The sequence below is a fragment of the Protomyctophum bolini genome, assembly GCF_963924005.1.
Source record: "Protomyctophum bolini genome assembly, chromosome: 24".
NCBI classification, from domain to species: Eukaryota; Metazoa; Chordata; class Actinopteri; order Myctophiformes; family Myctophidae; genus Protomyctophum; species Protomyctophum bolini.
Window position 1 is genome coordinate 12,348,194 of NC_137885.1, and position 22,742 is coordinate 12,370,935.

Consider the following 22,742-nt stretch of genomic DNA (forward strand, 5'->3'; position numbering starts at 1 on the left):
GCTTATTAGCCAGGCTATAGTGTACCCACTTCAACACTCTTCCACTGGTTAGACAGCACCTCCATGTGGTACAAAACAGTTAATGCAGCAGTGAAGGACTAAAACTTTGAGTTTGAATGTTGCAAATCAATAAATTACATTAAACTGCAATCTGCCACTGACTAGCTGCTTAATTAATATAGAATACAATTTCCCATATAGGCTACTGCATGGCATAGAGCACTGACGTCAATATCGGTAGAGGGTGAAAATCCACAGGTTCATGTACTTTTTATTTGCATTATAATCCCCATAGGGGGATTTTAGATTTCCTTAAAGTACTGTGTTTGAAAAATAAACATGTCACCCCGGCCGCTTCACTCATATGGATATGAAGAATGAACTAACTGAGAGAAAACGCTATTGTTACTGCTACTGAATTAGTTAAATTTTCACTACAAACAGACTGTATCATAATAAGTGACTGACTGTCATAAACGTTACAGACACCTCCCTGACAATAACGCCAAGACAGCTTGTTTATTTTTGACAGCAGATTGTTGACAGCTGAAAGCAAGCATTTCACTGCGTTGTTTGCACTGTAAAGTAACGACATTTGATGAATAAATTGTTGCAAAACTTTCTGCGTGTGTGCATTTGTGTATGCGAGTGCATTTGCCTCATTACGTTTCGATGTATCAGTCACAATAATCTTGGTCAGGTCAGAACCTCGCTTTTTTACTTCCACCCTGATAATAAAATAAGGGCTTAAACTGTCTGAGTTGCTGCAGTGCCTCATTTCCTCCTGTAACCATGTTCCTATATTTGATTCCATTTCTGTGAGCCGCAGCGGATAGAGGCTGGCTTGCAAGGCTATAGCCTCGATACCCAGGCTTTTATTTTTGTCCCAGTGCCTCCTTTCCTCCTGTAACCTGTCCTGCTTCTGAGATGCACCAGACTGGCCTGCCATAGGCTATAGGTGCGGTTGGAACTCTATTCTGTAGGCACATGGTTACATTTAGCCCCATATGTGACCTCTCCCTACACGCTCATTCTGTATAGTGCTGAGGGAACATACTGGGGGGCTAGGTTACATTTGTGTTCAGAGTTAAATAAGAGCATGCAGAGGATTTTACTATGTGGCAAAAATATATTGAATAAACGTAATCAATTTGACATAAAGGTGATGATGATGACTCATGAGGATTACATGTGCTCTCCTACCACTGACAACAAGTAGGCCTAGAACTTGAATTGAATAGCCTACTACTGAATCAACGTGAGCATCACTATTCACTACTTACCAATAATATCACATAGTCAGTCACACATAATCAATTAACACACAATGCTATACTTACGAACAATAACACACAAATCAATACACACTGCTATTTTCAGTAATAAGCACACAATGTACAAGAACACAGCTAGTTACGTACCAATATCACTCAATAACATAGCACGTGTGCACGTGTGCACGCACCCCCCCCCCCCACATACACACACACACACACACTCCAGAACGCACGCGCGCACACGCGCACATGACGCACACACACCGCCCCAGTGTTTAACTAAAACAAAGCATGTTGTCTGTCTGCTATATTGCTATTATGAACACCACTAGCACTGAGCAAGTGTAAACAGCTACACTTGTGTGTGCTAAATGCTAATGATAGCCTATTCATTATTTACTTATTCAAAACGGCTGCTGCTGCTAGCCTGCTGTTAATTGGCATTAGCAACACCTGTGTTCCGTTTCAATTTGTTATTTTATGTCTACGTAGCAGCTTCCATGAAAAAGGTATAAACCAGCATGAAGCAGAACCAGTCTATAATCCAACAAAACCACACAAGTCAACAACATTTTTTTTCACCTTTTCTTCCTACCTTGGACTATACTTCCTGGTCCACTTTAGTTTCACACGACGCCTGTTGCAGGCATGAGGAGTTTGAGGACCCAAAGTGCCAAACTCATGGCTCATGTGGAGTCTTTTATTTTTATTATCATTAAAATGCACCTCTTCTTCCATGGTGTTTATGTTTTTCCTTTAATTTCGGAATAACCGTGTCGCGTCTCTCGATCTGTTTGTTTCGCTTGACTAACTGCGTCACACAAATTGAAAAGCCCGCCCGGCCCGCCACAAACATTCTGATTGGACCCAGCCCAGAGCCATAGATCATGGCTCTGATTGGACCAAACCCAAGTCTTTCAAACATTCAGCAGCACTGCTTTGCTACAGTATTCATATTTTGTCTATGATATTTTAATGATATGATAGTAGCCTATAGGCCTATGTAATCATATGTCTATGGTATTATCGGTATAGACCAATATATTTATGTTATGCAATATTTCAATGTCAAGGTCAAATTCGGTAATCTCTCAGATATCGAGGTCCAAATTGTTCAGATTGGTGCAGATTTCGGAAGATCATAGTAATTAAAGGACAACGTTGTCAACCAAGGTTCATGTTTTAGGTTGTCATACTCATAATAGAGAAAGTAAAAGATGAGTGTTTTGCTTCTTTGCTGCTTTCTTTCGTTTTAACGATTTTAGCTATTTTTATCAGTGGCTAAATATGTATTTTTTCCACCTTTTTTTTACAAACTTTTATGGCGATTCTTTATTAATATTTACTATAGACCTACTAGACCCCAGGGAATTGCATGATCTGGCCACATAAAAGATCACAGGATCTAACTGAATGTGAACTCAACTGTGACGTTGGGATGTGGGATGGCTTGTCAGTTTCACCTCTCCCTTCACATTCAATAGATCCTGTGACATATTGAGCGTAGAGCATCGTTTAAATGTGTTTTACTCGTTTAGATGTGTTTTAGTGTGCAAATAAAGCTTTTCAATGGATTCAGTATTTCAGTTTACATCGGATACTCTTATTTTTGAAGAGAACGCCCACCGGAAGTCTTATATTCTCTAAAAAACACTGGTGTGACGGAGCGCTTGCTTCCTGCTCAGTTGCAACCAAGGAAGATTACAGTTGGAAGTCCGAATGAAGTGTGAGGACGAGGAGGCTTGAAGCCATTTCTCCCACAAGCATAGCATAGAGTTAAACAACTAAAAGACAAACAGACAAACCGCGAGTGGTACTAACTACTCTGTTCTCATCGTGTTGGGCTGGTTAGTCGCCAGCCAAACGTCACCGTGGTGATGGACCCAGCGAGCCGATACCAAGTGGTGAGTAGCCCAGTCCAAAACAAAACATTACAACGAGGCCCAGACAGTAGGAAGCCTAAAAGTAGCAGATGCCAGACCACAGACCGATATCGCTTTAATTAACTGTATGTACATTATATTCGCCCAGAGGAAGACAACATGGTCTGGTTGAGAAGGTGTTCGTTTTGATGTAATTTAAAACCTGTATTTCGTCAGCGAGTTGTTTGTTTTCTTCCCCTCCTGGCTTGTTTTGAGGCAGCAGCACTATACTTCCGCATCGGCTAGGATAACAGGTTAGCCGAGATGCTAAGCTACGCTCCTGCAGTTGTTTGTAGGCCACACAAGTTAGTGATTCACTTCACTTCTATTGTGTACAGTTAGTTATAATCTAGTATAATGTTATAGCATTATAGTTGTAGTCTTGCCGGGAAGGACAGAACTACAAGCTGGCGAGTGGTGGACGGGCTATATCAAGTGTATATTTGTACGTCTCTTGAAAACGGTGGACTCTCTTGTAAACAAGTGTAATGCTTAATGGTTGTCGTGTCGTCCACTCAGTTATCATTTTTTGTATTGAGTTGTGCTTGAAATGTAGGCTACTGTAATTCTGCAAACTGTTAATGAATACTTCAATCAATCAAAAAGGCTACAATCTCGTATAGACAATTAAGCTATTTTAGCCCAGCGTACTACGGTGTATTTATTTGTGTACACTTGTACAATTCTCATTATAATATTATGGGGTGTTTATATAAATAATGCTTTCTTACATCTGATCTTATGGTTTGGTCAAAATTTTGCCATTTATTATGAAGTGCACTGTGGCAGGATTATTCAGGTCTCAAGTCAAACCAGAACACCAACAGCCCCTCATTTCACCAAGTCAGCATATTGATGAATCAGCGGTGTTTAAACTGGAAAGGAGATCAACCAGCATAGATTAGACAGCTGGGGGTTACATTCCACATATGCGCTTCAAAATGGCATGCAGTGACAGGCACTGATTGCGAGAAGAGGTTGTACTATTTCATGTGTCAATGATAATTTCAAGGACCCCAGACTTGATACATTGTGTTATCTTTGCTCTTACTGTTCATTTAACTCTGAGCACATACAATTAAACCAAAATGGTCCATTTGGTTCCATTTTGTATGCATGCAATCGAGGTTACAGACCCCAGGGCACATTCCTAACCATCAATAATTTAGCTGGGGACACCCTCACCCTGAAACACCCTCAAGGACACCCCTGTGGGCCCTGACAGCTCCCCTCCCCATTGAGAAGTGTCCTCTCTACATGTCTTGTCCAGTAGTGTGTGTGTGTGTGTGTGTGTGTCCGACTGTCTGTGTGTGTGTCCGCGTGTGTGTGTGCGCGTGTGTGTGTGCGCGTGTGTGTGTGTGTGTGTGTGTGTGTGTGTGTGTCCGATTAAAACCGGTGCAGGAAACAACGTTGTTGCACTTTACCCATTAAGCCTATACATTGCTCTACATTTTAAAATTGTGAATCATCTGTGTAATTTTAGATGCTGTTATGATTTTTTTTGGAAGAAAAAAATGCCTACGTTTTTGCTGAGAACTTAGAACTTTATAAGCCGTTTTAAAATCGGCGTTCTAAATGGGTTAATTTAGCTACTGTAACATTCTATGTTCGGTTCCACTTCCAGTCTGAACGTTGGATAGATTCATTGTGACGATGGCTGCTAGTTATCACTGTGGCTAATAGTAGGAACGCTGTGTTTTCTGCTCTGATAAGCATGTAGGCGACAGGACGACGATCCCTTTGGCTATGGTTTGTGACCCAAACACGCTATGACTCGGGTGACTGGTTTTAATATTTAGTCAACCACAATGAAACGCGCATTTTCAATTTCCATGCATATTGGAAACACTTGTGTACAGCAAGGCTTGTCTCAATATTTGTATTATCCCATTAAAACATCTGTGATTTTAGATTATTTAGTGGCTACTCAACAATAGCAGATGTATTGTAAGCTGACTTTGTGCCGCGCTGCAAGCTCGTACATCTGCCTTGACTTGGGTGTCGTGTTGTCTTCTCCTCCTTGACGAGGGTAGTTCCATTGCTGGTTGTTGTTGCAGCTCAGTTGCTAAGCGACGGTATGTGGTGTTGTGACAGGATTCAGGAAAAAGGGGTTTCCACGTTTATATGTATGCGTGGGCACTGGGCTGGGAGCATTACAGTCAAATCAAGAAATGTCTTGTTGAATTCACGCTTTATTAACTATTTGAACCATAGGTAGTAAATACTTACCGCTAGTTGACCGGACCACCCCAGCAGTCTACTAGCCCCCCCGCCCCAAATCTGCAAGTTGCGAGCTTGTTGATCTGCTATTTCCGCTGAATGTTGGCCGCAGAATTGGGACAATATGGTTCAACTTCAGATGGTTAACCATAAGTGCATACTTTGTCATGCAAGAGTATCTCTCAAAAATAGCCCATCTGCAAGCTGAAAGTCACTGTGTCACATAGTGAGCCTGCGCAATTAAGAATGTCACCCATTTTACACACGCAAGATGTGACAAAGTTTGATTCTGTTATTTTCACGAATGCAACCCGCTAGTATGTCCTTGATTAACCTGTATAAAATGACCACCTACATACAGTACTACTGCATCCTTATTGTCCTTCTTGCCTTCTTCCCTCTTATGCATACGTCCTCAATCTTCCAGACCTGGCTATACTCTCTCTCTCATTCTCTTATCTTGCTCTCTCTATCTCTCCTTGCTCCCATCTCCAGTATCTGTTACACTGAGCGGGCCTGAGGCCTGGTTATATTTTGACACACGGAGGCGTGTGTGTTTGTTGTTAAGCCCTTACGTAACACTGTGTATGTGCTGCACTGGGATCTCTGTGTGTGTGTGTGTGTGTGTGTGCTGCACTCTGTCCTTGATCCTAGCATAGTCATTCAGCCACTCATTTACAATGCTGCCTGCAACCCAAACTCAAAAGCTGATTGTTGTGCGTGTGGGCGGGTGAATGTTCACTAGCTAAACCCAAGTTCCTTGCATCAATGCATCAAAGGAAACACAGTATGCACTAGTTGTCTTTTCCAGGGCCGTGTCAGTCGTGAGGACACAAGGAAGCTGCATGAGGAAATTGAGTTTGTAGTAGGACTGTGTGTGTGTGTGTGTGTGTGTGTGTGTGTGTGTGTGCGTGTGTACTACCATGGTCACCTGGCACTCGGTCAGCACACCGTTTGAGGACCACTGGCCTAATGCTGCGTTCACACACAACGTGTGGCTAGAACTAGAACTAGAACGTGAGGCTACCCCTCTACCCTGTCATGTTCACCCTTGCCCCCTGTAATCTGTCCCTGTAATGTGAGTGCGGCGGTTGGCTGACTCAGACTGGCTCTGTGGCCAATGTGGCTGATGCACTTTAGTCAGGTGTGTGTGTGTGTGTGTGTGTGTGTGTGTGTGTGTGTGGACTGTGGAGACGACGGTCAATAAAACCCTCGTGCTCCCACAGTGTGTCCCATTACTGTCGCCTCACTGTTGACATGGCCATGTTGACTTCAGTGTCCATGCATGGGTTCAGAATGTGTCAGTCAGACATGCAGTCCAGAGCATGACGTGTAAAACATTGATAGAAAAAGTACTCGCAAGTAAGTAAAAGTATCAATACTGCAATATAGAAATTGTTGCAAGTAAAACCGGAATAAAAAATGTACCTTGAGTAATATTGACTTTTTTTTGTCCGGCTTTTACTGTACATTATTTTTTGAGTGGTGCAACCACTCCAAGGAACAGCAATGTCCGTGTCCGCCTAACTATGCGACGTTAACCCACCCATGCACCTATGTGACTGTGTGAGCACCAGTATTAGTACCAGTAGGGGCGCTGTGGTGCCAGAAACAGAGAGAGAGAGTGCTGCACTGTTGCCTGTTAATGAGAGAGGGGGGGGGGGGGAGTTGCACCACTCAGTTCACATTTTTTTAATTCATAGGACACTAAGGACAGTAGACAATTTAGGCATTTAGTAGACGTTCTTAATCCAGAGCGATTTACACTAAAGTAAGCAAGAACAACACTTGGTAAACCATCAAATGCATAGAAATAGTCATCAAGAATCATAAGCGAGTTAAGAACCTAACTTCTGTCTTAACAGTACGTCTAATGTCTACTCTGTACAGTGAAGCTATGAGAGTATACACTATACATAAAATCATGTTCTCTAAATTACATGAGTTTAGCCTTTGCATAGTATGCATACCCCTGTAAGGTCATCAAGGCTAGTGCAAGACTGATGGGAAATGGGGAGAGAGATGGGGAATGACACGCAGCGAAGGTCGTTGGGATCCTTGCAGCCTAGTGGCCCGGCCAGCTACGCCAGCGGCCTGGGCCACATGTTATTAATTCTAATGATCAAGTCGATTGTGGTCCGGCTTGGATCAATGGCCCTAAAGCAGTATACTTTTTATCGGTAGTATCGATACTATTTAGAGGGAGGCTATGTACTACTACAACAGACGGTATCCTTAAAGGCACCACTTCCAAAGTCCTCAATAAACTCCCACGTCCAAAACTCAGCTGCCCGCCTGCTCACCAGTACCCGTTCCAGAGACCACATCACACGGTTCACACCCATGTCCTCCAGGACCCACACTGGCTCCCCGTCAAACAAAGCATTCACTACAAAACCACCACCTACAAAGCACTCGACTCGACAATCTCTACCTCTCGGATCTTCTTGAACCCTATGTCCCACCTCCGCCCCCTCAGGTCTAGTAAAGCCAACCTCCTGGTGGTCCGCAAGGCCAAGTACCGCACCTGGGGGGGACAGGGCCTTTGCTGTGTCAGTGTCTGGCCCCAACCTCTCAGAGTTGCCCCCTCCCTGCTCTCCTTCAAAACCTCACTCAAAACCCAACTCTTCAAGATAGCTTTCCCCAGCTGAGGTCTGGTTAAGATGTCCCCCCCCCCCCCCCTCCACTTCCCTTGCTTAGCCTTTTATGTTTTTAACCTGATATTTTACTTGTTTTTATTATTTTTCCTTCTTGAATGCAGTTCCTTCCTAGTGTTTTCATGTAACGAGCTTTGGGTATTCAGTAAAGAGCTATATACATTTGAGCTATTATTATTATTTATTTTTTTATCTGTAAAAAATCATTTTTCTTCCAAGGTTTGAACTTTGAAAAGTGTTGTTATTATAATCATTTTCTCCTCTGCCCTCCCTCTATGTTTTTCTCGCCTGTCCCAAGTTGCACAATGAAGACGACCCTTCGGAGGCCTCCACCAGTGATCCACAGCCGTCCACCTCTGCCTCGGCCCAGGGCGGGGCATCGTCCTCCCAGTCGGCCGCGCTGCCCTCCACCTCCTCGGCCTGCGAGCAGGCATCGACGTCGGGTACCCAGGGGGACGCCGAGGCCCCTCCGCCTCCCTATGCCACCATTGATCTAGGAGCAACTGGCTCCACGCCTGGTATGTCCACAAAGGGATTGATTGAGACCGTGGGCTGTTCTAAATACCCTTAATACCCTTAATAATAATGCTATTTAAATAGTAACCTGCTGAATGAATATCTGAACACTTGATATTTAGAGCCAGCCCGGCCTAGACACGGGAGCTTTATGCAAAGAAATTGTGAGAAGAAAAATAAAGCTTGGGTGTATTATGTCCCATTGTGAACAACACTTTATTCCCAAGCAATGTTTTAGAAAATACAGAAAATTGCCGTCAATATGACGTGTTGTGAGCTTGTAGATAGACTATTTTCCTGCGACACTGTTGTACAACATAGATGTTAGTTATAGATGATAGTTCACTCTGAAAAAATATATATTCAAAGATTTGTGCCAAATCTTCAGTATTTAAAAAAGAATAGCAGTTGTACAAGCATGTGTCGTGCTATGAGCTTGTACAACTGCTATTTTTAAATAGCTAGTCAGTATAACATAAGGCTTAAAACACCAAAAAGGCTTCCTGCCCAGAATTGGTTAAGCGCTACTGGACCAAGATCAAATTATACAGTGGATAATATTCTCTGTACACTGGGTACCAAAAGTGTCATTCTTGGCTTCCTTTCGCCTTTCATACAACCTGCCGAGGCCTATATTGTGCTCTGTCCAGCGGGGCCTGTCCTGGTTTTCCTTCATCTTCTTGGCACAACTCACATTTAATAAGGGTCGTCGGCACTGTGTCACCTCAGCAACACATTTCTGTGGGGATCTCGGAACAGAGAACTAAAACTGTGACAAAAAGTCAAACTTGACTGCTTAACGCAATCGGCGCCGGGATTTATTTCAAAATAGAAGCTTGGGGTGCTGGGAAGTTATGGCCGTTTTTACTCTGTAAAAACAGAGTATGTATCCCCCCCCATTTCTTCTGTCGCGAGATTGTCTAGCTCTAATCCATCCATGTGCTCCACAGATGCCAGCTTCCAGGCTGGCTTCCCGGTGCCTCCGCCGTACAGCGTTGCCACCTCGCTGCCCACGTACGATGAAGCAGAGAAGGCCAAGGCCGCCTCGATGGCCGCCGCTGTCGTGGACGTGGTTCCCAGGGTAAGGAACACACGGCTGCCAGAGCAGTTCGTTTATAAATACCTCTGTTATCTTATCTCTCTATCGTCAGTGTTGTTTTCGTTGACTAAAACTATGACGAAAAATGTTCGTCGACTACCTTTTTTTCACTGACGGAAACTAAATGGAAACTAAATGACAACTAAGCTATGATGACTAAACCAGGCCTAAATCTATTGACAATTTTGTCAACAAATACAAACTAAGACTAAAATGTTACGAAGGGACTAGTGTACAAGAGATCCAGTAGAAGTAATTTTACACTTGGTTGCATGCTGGAAATAGCAGATCTACAACCTCGCGTTGTGACTGTAAAATCAGTCATTACGACGGCATCAAGGCCCGACAAAATACATTTTAGTCGACTAAATCAAATGTAGATTTAGTTGACTATAATCTTATGATATTTAGTTTAGTAAAGCTAGACTAACGCACACATTCCTGGTGACTAAAATGTGACTAAAACTAAAGGAAAACTATTCAAAAGACTAAAACAATAAAACCAAAAATTGCTGCCAAAAACAACACCGCTCTCTATTGTAACTTTTCTTTTCTTTTGGTAAATGAATGCTCTACTTGATCGTGCTGCTACAGCGTCACACAGAAAGCATCAAAAGTAGCATTTTCACACAAGCTCGAAACTGACCTGATCTGCTGCGTCCGCTACTTTTGAATTTGAATCCTGAAAAGTAACAGTTTTGGATATTATGAGGACGGAGACGACAAAATGACACACACACACACACACACACACGAAGGCTGCCTACCTATATCAAAATGCTAAATTCCACGTCATTATCTTTTGTACTATATACTATGTATATAGTACATACATAGTATTTACAAAGTAGTGTTTGGAGTTTCCATGCAATAACAGAAAAGCATGTTAAAATCCATAAAATAGAAATTAGGCATACAAGCAGTATTATGCATTCAAATTTTGTCCGACCACAGAATGTTATAATTCACCCAGCCAAATTAGAACGATTAAAAAAAAAAAGTATTAACAAAAAAAAATGGTTTAAAAGTCAGTAAGTGAATGTAGTTTTTAAAATGTAGTAATTAGTTTAGCCAGAGGATGGCGATGCACTCTGTGGTATAGCATGGCTCACTGCCCAAAAGATGGTGGTGCACTCTAAGGTGGTATGTAGTCCTCAAGCCCCACGGTGGAAAAAGTACTCGGTTGTTTTACTTAAGTAAAAGTACCAATACTGCAATTTAGAACTACTTTGGATATTTCATATAAAAGCAAAGGTTCAATCTGTGATTCACCTAGTTGGCAGTATGTAACGGCCATATAATCTAAAATGACAGGTCTAAATGGGTTAACCACCTAATGCACTGCTTTCTGACAGTCTCGGATGTTTGTCTTGCACATTGCAAGTGTTGAATTCATCCCTACGGAGTCAATAATATGTGGATGAACGAAACCACATGTCGAACCTAGACAGCCGTGCTGAAAGCCCTGACGAGTTCTTGGATGGCTTCGTACTGTGACTTTGGGATGACTTCAGGCTTTCTGGACTAAATGTATGTCTATTTGCGTGTGCGTTCTGTCTTAGGACGATGACTTCCCTCCCAGGGACGACTTCAGTGACGCTGATCAGCTTCGAGTGGGGAACGATGGGATCTTCATGCTGGCATTTTTCAGTAAGTGACGAGACCCGGTGTCCCAGATTTCTCTCTGCCTGCCTCTGTGCAATGTTGGGTAAAGCAGCATACATTACTCTTGCTAGGCTGGCAGCAGTAGTAGCCTAAAGAAGGGGAGAAATGAGCTTTGCACAGGTATCCTGGGTGCACGCAGGGCCCAAATCCGCAGGGCATCATAGGGGATAAAGCTCGATTCTACAAAATGTCTTCTAAACAGTTTTCTGAAAAACCTATGTTTCTATGTCAGTGGTGCTCAAACTATTTCATGTCAAGGACCCCCAGAATTATCTGTAATTGGCCACGGACCCCCATCTGAAACTATGTTGTTCCAGGGACTCCCTGGAAACAAATACTTGAGTTAAAAACGCTCTGAAAGAATATATATTCAAAGATTTGCGCCACATTTTCACGATTAAAAAAGAATAGCAGACCTACAAGCTCGTAGCTTGTAGAGCTGCTATTTTTCAATAGCTAAAGTATGACTATGCTTAAAACACAAAGGGGATCCTGCCCAGAATGGGTTAAGTTGACTCCATAGATTTAAATCCACCCATGCAGCATTGGACTCTCTCGTTTGCAAGTCGGCTTTCGATTGAGGTACCCTTTTTTAGGAAATATGGCTGCGTAGGACTGTCTACTACCATAATCTTGTTAATAAATTAAACAACCGTGGACATGGCAGATCTATTGATTGATTCAACCTGCTGATTTGATTCAAGAGGTATCCAGATGTCAAATAAAGATAGGGATGGGTTATTGGGCTATTTGACAAAATCTATTGTTGTCTCCACAGTAAGTTATGAAAAACATTATTGGTGACGCCACACCATGACTCGGGTAGATAACATGTCTGTGTCATTATCAAACACAAGTGCAAGGATTGATTCAAATAAATAAATAAATAGAAAGAGGGCTCTCAACTTACTGTATGTCATAGTGATTGGTGCAGCGTCTGGGCTTTGAGCCAGACGCACATTGGCATTCTGATGGATGGTAAGTAGAGAGAGCCTCTGTCTGTCCCATTGAGCTCCATCGGATAACTTTTAAGCAATTTCTAAATGTGTGGCAGACGCCATTGTCGCTGGTATTGTAAAGAAAAGCATCATAAACCATGCAGACCTCCCCGAACTATGCAGTGATGCAGCTCTCAACAATCAGAATCTTAGCCCTCAGCCATCCATTAAACAAACTGCCCCCACCGATAGGATGGTTCTGTATACTGTGGGGACCTCATGTTTTTGTATTGTCTTGGTGTTATCATGTGCTCTGTGTTTGTGATGTTGTGGTGACCTTTCTCATAATTATTTTTATATATATTATATTCAGATAGTATAGTGCAGAGTGACGGGTAACTGGGAGAGAGAGAGAGAGAGAGACGGGGAGTCATACGGCAGCAAAGGTGGTCCATCGATTCTACAAATATCGTCTAAATCAATTCAAGGCAGTTTTCTATGTCAGTGGTTCTCAAACATTTTCGTGTCAAGGACCCCCAAAAATATATGTATTTGGCCGCCCGTCCCCCATCTGAAAATATGTTGTTCCAGGGACGCCCCCAGAAGCAAAGATTTGAGTTAAAAACGTTCGCTCAAAAATAATATATATATCCAAAGATTTCCACCACATTTTCACAATTTTTCAAAAATAGCTAAAGTATAACATAATGCTTGAGACACCAAAAGGGGTTCCCGCCCACGATGTGTCATTTTAGTTTTTTGATGGGTGGCATGGCATCGCCCCAACTGTCACAACCGCGTTCCCTGCATTCCGGTAGTTGACGCCCCTGGTGGGTATGTTTTGGTTCCAGCGCTTGTTTTGTGGCGAGCGGCTGTGAGAAAGTCAACATGGACACGACGTCATCGAATCCCTCTCGCCCTGGGAAGGCTTCCGTAGTGCGCGAGCAGCGGTGTAGGAAAGACGTCACCTCATCATCAATTATGTCATTGTTGTTTTCTTAACCCCAACACAGGGGGAAACAATAAAGGCACACAGACTCAAATGTGCAGTGTGTGTGCTGCTGAGTTGCTTGTTAGATCGGAGTGCTGTTATGATTGGTAAACAGTAGTAGCAACAGAGGCTGAACAAACAGCCGAAAGACACGCACATCCATAGACACACATATATATATATATATAAAGGCTAGATGGCTCAAAACGGAGTCTCTGACGTAGTTCACCCGGCGGCCATCTTCCTTCGGGGCTACAGTACAGTATGTTCAATGGAAGCTCAAACAAAAACAGTCATAACTCGCTCAAATCTTGACTGATTTACAAACGGGTTGGTTTATGACAAACGTTGTCAACGTGCCTATTATCTGCTTAATTTTGTTTTTCATATGAACGTCGTTGGTTTGTTATAAGTTTATAACAAACGAAACCGTCGGTTGAAAATTGAGCAAGTTATGGTTATTTAAAAGTACATGCCCCATAGACACAATGTTATGGTTATTTAAAAGTACATGCCCCATAGACACAAAGTTCTGGTTATTTAAAAGTACATGCCCCATAGACGCAATGTTCTGGTTATTTAAAAGTACATGCCCCATAGACACAATGTTATGGTTATTTAACCCATTGATGCCTGAGGCCGAATCTGGGAACGCATTCTAGGGCCTGACCTAAGGTTTCTGAAAACCTTCAAATTCTGATGATTTTTTTTAAAATAGTTATGTTGCTACATGTATAGCAATAGCTGATGAGACACAGAGAGCGCGCCGGCATCAAGGGTAGAACAACGTATACGTTGCACCAGGCGTCAATGGGTTAAAAGTACATGCCCCATAGACACAATGTTATGCTGCCCAGAGGTAAGATGGCCGCCACGTAGCAACGTCGCTCTCCATTGGCCTGAAAATATGTTGTTCCAGGGGACCCCCCCCCCCCAGGCACTCGGTGCCGCGCTATGAGCTTGTAGATCTGCTATTTTTCAACAGCTAAAGTACAACATAATGCTTAAAACACCAAAAGGGTTCCCGCCCCAAAATGTTTTCTCTCGCCTTGACTCTGTACCTGCTTGCGTGTGTCTCTCTCTCCCTCCAGTGGCCTTCCTGTTCAACTGGATCGGGTTCTGTCTGTCCTTCTGTCTGACCAACACCATCGCAGGACGCTACGGGGCCATCTGCGGCTTTGGCCTGTCTCTCATCAAGTGGATCCTCATTGTCAGGGTGCGTAGCAACGGCTGGGTTGGGTTTCACAGAGACGTCTTGCCAAGGAACCCGTCGTTCTGGGCATTAGTCTGCCCATTTGGAACCGAGGACGATTCTACCCATGTCTTCTAAATCATGACCGTTTTCTGACAAACCTGTCAGTGGTTCTCAAACATTTTCATATCAAGGACCCCGGAAAATATATGTAATTGGCCGCCGACCCCCCCCCCCCATCTGAAAATATGTTGTTCCAGGGACCCCCCAGAAGCAAAGATTAGAGTTTAAAACGCTCTGAAAGAATGTGTATTCAAAGATTTGCATCACATTTTCCCTGATTTTGCAAAAATTGCATATCTACAAGCTCGTAGATGCGTTAATTCAGTTGTATAAATGTGTTTGATCCGATCTCGTGGAAAGGCTACTCACATTGGCTTCGGATGGCTATCTGTTGTTGGCTTAGACACTGGACTGCGCCATCTTGATTGTGCACACGCACACACGCTTTCAGTCACTTTAGACTCCAAATCCCCGTTCCAGGTGGCATTTCTGGTCAAAACAACGCTTATTGCACAGAGCCTAGCGGTCGCAGTAATGGCGCCGGCCTGCACTTCTCCTCGGCTAGTGACACAATAACAACCGATCCGACAACACACACACCATTAAGCGGTCGCAGTGTTTTGGATCTTCAAAATAAGGGTTGAACGGGGCGATATCCTGGCACGCCTTTAATTAATCCCGGCAGGGATTGAGTTGTTCTTTCTGTTCCTTGTTTTTTATGTCTTTAATTTGTAAACCTCTCTCTCTCCCTCTCTGCAGTTCTCTGACTACTTTACTGGTTACTTTAATGGTCAGTACTGGCTGTGGTGGATCTTCCTGCTGCTTGGTGAGTATGAAACCCTTCTACTGAAGACATCAGTGTTTGAGTATATGAATAGAGACGGCACCCGGAGGAAACCCTGAGGCGAAATGGACATAGTGGCCGAATTTTGGACAGTTTGGACCCAAACACATGACCGCGTTGGTCCGTTGACTATCATTTGCGCACGTTCATGATGAGACCTGAACGCTGTTTCATACGTGAACGCACGTGAACGCGTGCAATGATAGTCAACAGCAGCGCATCCATGCGTTTGGGTCCAATCCATCCCAGAATGCACGCTGTTCCGACCCAGAAGGAGGAGTGAAATCGCCTCATGCGCTTTAGAGCAACGTAATGCAAGTGGATGGGAGGAGAAATCCAGTGCCGTCTCTATTAATATATAATCTAAGGTTTGGAACCTCTTGCCTAACATTCTGTTAGCGTGACCGTTCTGACAGTTTAATTAGTAGATCTACAAGCTCAACACAATGTGTTGAGAGTGAAGTGAAGAGATTTGGTGTAGATCCAAAAAAAAAAAAAAAAAAAGGAGGGAACCAAGTATTGACCCTTGGGGGACCCCAGGGTTCTATATATAAATAGTGTTTTGGAGATTATGTCAAACTAATGGCGGCCTTTGTTCGACACCCAGGTCTCCTGCTCTTCTTCAGAGGCTTCGTCAACTATCTGAAAGTCCGCAACATGTCGGAGAACATGGCCACCTCTCACAGAACACGCTTCTTTTTCCTCTACTGAAGGTAAGGTCATCTTCTCTGGCATTCTCTCTTAAGCATTTGAGAACACATTAACCCATTTTGACCTGAGGACGATTCTACAAATGCCTTCTAAATCTTGACAGTTTTCTGAAAAACCCCATGTTTCTATGTCTGTCGTTCTCAAACATTTTCTTGTGAAGGACCCCCAAAAATAGATGAAATTCGGCCCGTCGACCCCCATCTGAAAATGTGTTGTTGAGTTTAAAACGCTCTGAAAGAATATATTCAAACATTTGGGCCACATTTTCACGACTTTTCAAAAATAGCTAAAGCATAATAACACCAAAAAGCGTTCCCCCCCAAAATGGGTTAAACAGTAAGGCTATGTTTTTAATAATAAATAAATAAAAAGATGGTTAACTCTCTGCTTTCTTTTGCTATTTCCGAGGACTGTACTGATTGTCTGGCATGTTTAGTCTATTGACTAAGACTCTTCAGTATTATACCCGACACCACTGCCAAACAATTTGTATTTTGTTTTCTCTACAGGTCGCCCCGTACCGACGACATTCCTCCATCGCGTCGGAAGTTTCCTTTTTTCCCACACACACCCTCCCCTTGGATGACCTGACGTGACGGAAGGCGCACAGCGAAGAGAGGAGGAGGAGGAGGAGGTAGAGAAGGATTGCGATGGGGATTAAGAGTGAGAAAGCTAGAGAAATGGAGAGTGAGAGAGCGTTTGAACAGTGTCATAGAATAGACTTAAAAACAGAAAGACCCCAAACATGTCTCACTCTGACGTCTCTACCTTTCCACCGTCCCTTTGATTTGATCTGATATCTTGCTGGCTATATTGTTGTATTTCGTTATTGCCTTCTTTCTTTTTGTATGCCTTCGTTTTGATCACAAGCTCCTTTTTTTGTTTTTAAACCTCCCACCCCCAATCTCTGTGATCTAAACCCCTTTTTCATTGATCGTGACCTTTTGTGTGACCTGTGAATGGCTGACACCTGGATGAGGTATAGGCATAAGGTACCTCAACCCGGGCATGTTGATCTGGTAATCCTCATTTTTCCACAATTGGGTGCGTGTCATTGCAAGTGTCATTCTAAAAATGAGATATCCACCATTTTTGCAAGGCAAGATGGAGCAGTAGTAGGCTAGGTAACTTTGATTCTATACGGTGTGGATTCTCTGTTGAATGGTGGACTTTGGAGAATAATGTCTCCTAAAATGTACGTGTATAGCATTTTTTTAAATGCACTCTTCATAGTCAATCATTCAAACAGCTCCTTAACATTGCCGGCTTTCCTGCACTTAGCTTAAATGTATTGAAAGTATCAACACAAACATACAAAATAACCCAAACTACCATTACACTGTGCATATCTCACCACTAATTATAAGTAAAAACATTCATTAGCCAGCCAATAGTCAAATGTGCAAAAGCAAGGGAAGTAAATCTCCAACATTTAAAACAAACTATGTAGGTTTTAAATCTGAATTATAAGTGATCAGAGTCCAATAATTCAAATCTCTACCTTGTACGGCCTGAACAGTTGAAGCTAAGATCGCAAATGGCGAGATTCTTTCCCAACTGTGACTATTAGTATGGTGTGGTGTTATGGGGACTAGTGTTGGTCTGCACTCTGTCTGCTCAGTTTCCTCAGTCAACCGAGATAGTCAAATTGATCTCCAAGCCTACAGGTCGCAGCGGTCTAATCGGTAATCGGGACAAACTGATCATTAAGAGTTGTCAAGTGAACAGATAAATCACTCATATCCATTGACGGTCTCAGCCACCAGCATTAACCGTCTATTATCTAACTAACCATGAACAGACTTGCAGACATTCCCAAGGCTCTTCTTAATTCCTATGAAATGGACACTACCATTCATGGAACTTCTGGAATAATAATGGATTTTCAGTACATTGCATCTCTTTGTAAAGAGACGGGTCAGGCAAGATCAAATTCATGCACCAGTGTGTGTTTTTCAATATTCTTGGCAATAGGCGGTGGATATCAGCTGTCTCTTCACAAATGCAGTGGCAGCTCAACATTGACTAGCCCTTGTGAGGGCTAGCTTCATCTTAAATGATTTGATGTGATGTGTAGTGGAGACTGTAGGGCCTACAGGGGGAACTCTCATCTCGAACACTTGAACATGCAAGCTTCACTTGAAAGGTTGATTCTGCCCTCCTGTCTTCGACCAGGAGATGTAAGGACCAACCCACATCTTAAAAACAGACCAGCACATAAAGAGAGTGACCATCAATTTGCAGAGAGATTACTGAGATATTAATATTAGAGAGATTATTTTTCTTGGATTGGATTTTTGCCTTTCATTGATAACCTGTGGTATTTGCCGCGGTTGGACCTATGCAGTATGAATCATCACCGCTAATGCCATTTCTTTTTAATAGACCATGGGTAAATGACACTCTTAGTCTTGACCGACATGTGGGCAAGTGGAAAACCAAATTAAACGTGTAGGCCTAACCACACATGTGAAAGGAATTGCAAAATGAGAATAAATACAACTGTTCAATTCATTTAAACCGTCCCGAGAGAAATTACGGCCATGGAAAATTTGGCGCGCGCGTGTGACCGTGTGTGTGTGTGTGTGTGTGTGTGTGTGTGTGTGTGTCCAGTCTTTAGTGTAAACTCAAAGTGTAAAACATTTTTTAATAATGTTTCAGAGTTAACCCTGGCAATTTCACTGTCTTGTCAGCCGATTGTGTAACATATGATGTGCAGCTATGATAAATGGCCTATATTGTCACCCAGACTCCAATCTCTTGGCTGTCGACAGCAATAGACGAGAGCGATGCCACTTGGATTTGTTGCCAAGGAGCTGTTGGCTATTAGACTACTTCAGTATAATAACTAACAGCTTTTTTAAACAAATATGTATGCTTTATTGACTAAAGTTATTTCAAAACAGAACTAAGGCTGTCACGATTTCAAAATAATTGCCAATTAACAATTGAATTTTGTTGAGTTTTTTTTTTTTTTTTTGCATTGAACATTGGAACTTCAACAATTTGTATCACAACCATGGGCCTATTTCACGAAACATTATTAAACAAACTCGAAACAAAAAAGTCTGCTGGTTTGCTCGTCAATAATTTAAATTTCTCGTTTTGTCTTTCTAACTGCAAAACTGGAGCAAATACTGTAAGACCGCATGCAGGCAAACCCCTGGGCGTGTGAAACGGCCCACCAGCTAGTTTGGCTTTCCATGCATGTCCAGCCTTTTATCATAATTATGGAAGCGGTGTTAATTAATCGTGGTTTTACAGCACTTGCTCTTTGGCGAGATGTGGACAGAAATCTCCTTCTTTTAGTGGAAAAAAACAAAACGGTCTTATGCAAAAAAAATATATATCTTTGCAACTTGCCTTATAGTAGCTGTTCAGTCCTGTGTTAACCCATTTAGGCCTAACGTTGAAAAAAAAGAGTCTTCTGAAAGAATATATTCAAAGATTTGTGCCGCATTTTCACGATTTCTCAAAAATAGCAGACCTACAACTAAGCTTGTAGCGCGCCACTCGGTGCCGTGCTATGAGCTTGTAGATTTTTCAATAGCTAAAGTATAACATAATGCTTAGTTAAAACACCAAAAGGGGTTTCCCGCCCAGAATGGGGTAACAAGCATTTGTTCACATTGTCTGTTTTGTAGTAGTTCTCACAATTGCAGGCACAGTGATGAAAGTCCCACAAGCCACAACCTGTCCCACACGGAACAATATCTGTATGTCTGATTAATCTAGATTATAATTGATTAGATTTTTGCCTTTTTCTTCCTTTTCCTGCTCAAGAGCCTATCCTTTCTGCCTCTACAAGGACACTGTCTTCTTGTAGTTAAACGCTAGATATTTGTCCGTTCGGTCCAGGTAGTTTCACAGGCTTGCGTGTTCTCTGGAGAACCATTAAAAAAGAAAAAAGACAGCCGCCTCTCGTTGAGAATACTTATTTTGGAATTTGGTAGCAAAAGTTGTAGTTATCTGCGAGTGTGGTTGCGATGAACATTGTGAGGGGAGGGGATCGTATGCATTTTCAGACTGGGGGGGGGGGTGCGTGTTGCTCATGATCTTGTGGCACCCTACCTTTTTGATGATTTTATCACATTGTCATCTTGAAAAATGAGGTGTGTGTGTGTGTGTGTGTGTGTGTGTGTGTGTGTGTGTACTGTATAGATATATACCAGCTAATGCCAATTCATAATTTTTGCACTTCAAGAGTTTCTTTGTATGATTTGTGAATCTGCTTAACTTGATGTGATGGGTAGATAAAAGATATTCAATTAAATATCTTTTTGGGGTGGGGGGGGGGGGGGGGGTCAATTGGAATTCTTAACCATCCCAAATCATGTTGCCTTTTGCACTTTTAATTTTCAACATAAACAAACAAATGATAATTGTTATCCTATGTCTTGTTTCATCGCTATTAGCCCTAAACTGTGACAATATGAGTATTAACTTTGTTTTTTTTTGGTCTAGGATAGTTTTGACTCCCTATAGCCTAGGCATATCCCACTAAACGTTTCTCAGCAATATCAACATCGTTTGACAAATTAAAGCTCTGATGCATGGTTTGGAATTCACCCAATTGATTGGGTTAATACTATTAGATCTAAACGGTTAGTGGTTATGATTACATATGTTTGTTTGTAAGATTAAATAAAATAAAGACACGAGAGCAACGGCCAAGCTATATTTTTGTCTGAGACAATTCTTGTAACATTCTCTGGAGTGAGTATGGTTGTTAATATGCACTCATGTGACTGGAATTAAACGCAAAGATGTCTTGCAAAAATGCCAATAAAGTTCAAAATGCAGCCTGCCAGTGGGCAAACGGTGTGTTGGGCTTAATAAAGGAACAACTTGGGCATGAAGGAAGCATGAGTTCAAGTCCGGCTTATGCTACCCCTACCACCTAGCGAGTAGAATAAGCTTGTGCGCTTTTGACAATTACTTGACATTTTATTTTCACCAGGATGGGGGTCTTGGGGGATATACGATAAAGCAAGCCAGTGAATGTTTAAAGACTTTTTTTTTGTCTTTTTGAGATATTCGTCAGGACTCGGGACACTCTGGCCCTGGCGTTGTGCAAATCAGACTCTTCAATAGGCTAATTTTATTAATATTTTGTGGTCTTCTTCGCAAAAAAAAACGAAACTGTAGGAGTGTGGCTGTGTGTGCTGATGCCTGCCACTAGATGGCGCCAGAGATGGCCTGACTGTACTAAGCAACCTCAGGACCAACTTGCACCCCATTTTCTTTCTTTTTTTTCCCCAGAAGTTAGCACTTACCTAGATCTGATCAAAAATGTGTGTGTGCTTTTCTAGCCTTATCTGTATTGGATTCTGCCTGTTCTCTGACATACCATCACAATGTGCAAAAACATCTCTGCCAGTCTCACTGGGAGAATAGAATACTCACACAGTGTATTATACGTATAAGTTTTAATTTGGGGCCTATCTTTTGACCTGAAATGTTCGTAAAGTCGGCGCACACACATTATTTTCAACGGTCTCAAAGCTTTATTATATTTCAAGGAGAAGAGTTGTCCTCGCTTTCATGAGCAATCCTGTGTGGATTCAACTTTGAGAGCATTAAAAACTCAACCATACAGGACGCCACTGCTGAGGTCCAACTATCATCTAATTGCTACGATCTCTCACAGTATCTCCCAGTCACATAATAATGCATGGCTTCCCCAAATGTGTATGTATCTGTGTCGTGTGCCTTTTTTAGAGTGTCGTCTTGTTTTACGAGCGTGTCTGTGCCTGCTGAAGGGACGTTAAATCCATGTCCGTCATCACACCACATCCGATTCCAGAAGAGCGATCCGGATCTGACAACAGAGGATTCCGAATCATCTACTGGAGGATTCCATAACTGGGTGAGTTAACTGGCTCTGGGTTTATGGCGAAGTGTGAATCTACACCACGCCTGTAGTCTTTTCATGGCGTGTGACCCGATGGCTGAGAGTGATCGGGTGGGTTGCACATGCCACATGGGCGCAATGCACCTTCTTCAGCGCGTCCCAGGTTTGGCTCCCATGGCCTGCCGTGTTTTATATTCCTCTGCTCCCTGTTCGCCTTTCCTGTCGCTTCTTCCGTTATCGTTGAAATGCTGTGAAAACTGTCTGACAAATAGGTATTTTAATATTATCTTTTATTACATGGCTTGGTTGAATGCTTGATTCTGATTGGTCAACCGCTTAATTCAGCGGTGAGTTATCTCATCATAATGACCGCTCCGCTGTATAACAGACCGCTGCCTAATCAAACCCTCTGAGCACCAGCTGCACGGCTGCGCCCCACTTGATTTACTGCTGTTTCCAACATGACAGCCATGTAAACACACACACACACACTAGTGACACACAATGTCATTTACAGCTAAACATTGCTCTCAAAAATGTTTTTGAAAACATTTGAGCGAGAAATAGACTAAGCAGGACAGGATAATATCTGTCTAGGTGGTCATTGTCGGGATATAATTCACTTTCAGGGTGAATTATCTCCCTACGAATGACCACCTAGCCAGATATTATCCCTTACTCATGTTCTACCTCAGATTTGAACCTGGGTCTCCTGCGTAAGTGCTGGAAGGTTTACCAATGAGTTAAGGGATGCCTGGCCTGCCTTGCTCAGGGGAGAAATTACGTTCGGACC

The 22,742-nt window shown here is 42.6% G+C and overlaps 1 protein-coding gene across 1 annotated transcript; it reads left to right on the top strand.

Annotated features, from left to right (window-relative positions):
• Positions 1-2,961: 2,961 nt before the first annotated feature.
• On the top strand, positions 2,962-20,902 carry ndfip2 (Nedd4 family interacting protein 2). The gene is made up of 8 exons (XM_080758714.1): positions 2,962-3,181; positions 8,375-8,594; positions 9,543-9,673; positions 11,254-11,341; positions 14,377-14,501; positions 15,300-15,366; positions 15,992-16,097; positions 16,605-20,902. The coding sequence occupies exons 1-7, from the start codon at positions 3,155-3,157 to the stop codon at positions 16,093-16,095; spliced, it is 762 nt and encodes a 253-aa protein (XP_080614840.1). The 5' UTR covers positions 2,962-3,154; the 3' UTR covers positions 16,096-16,097; positions 16,605-20,902.
• The last annotated feature ends 1,840 nt before the right edge of the window (positions 20,903-22,742 follow it).

Coding starts and splice junctions, on each gene's coding strand:
- ndfip2 (XM_080758714.1), top strand. CDS start 3,155: ATGGACCCAGCGAGCCGATACCAAGTG. Junction 11,342..14,376: donor CTTCATGCTGGCATTTTTCA/GTAAGTGACGAG, acceptor CTCTCCCTCCAG/TGGCCTTCCTGTTCAACTGG. Junction 14,502..15,299: donor AGTGGATCCTCATTGTCAGG/GTGCGTAGCAAC, acceptor CCCTCTCTGCAG/TTCTCTGACTACTTTACTGG.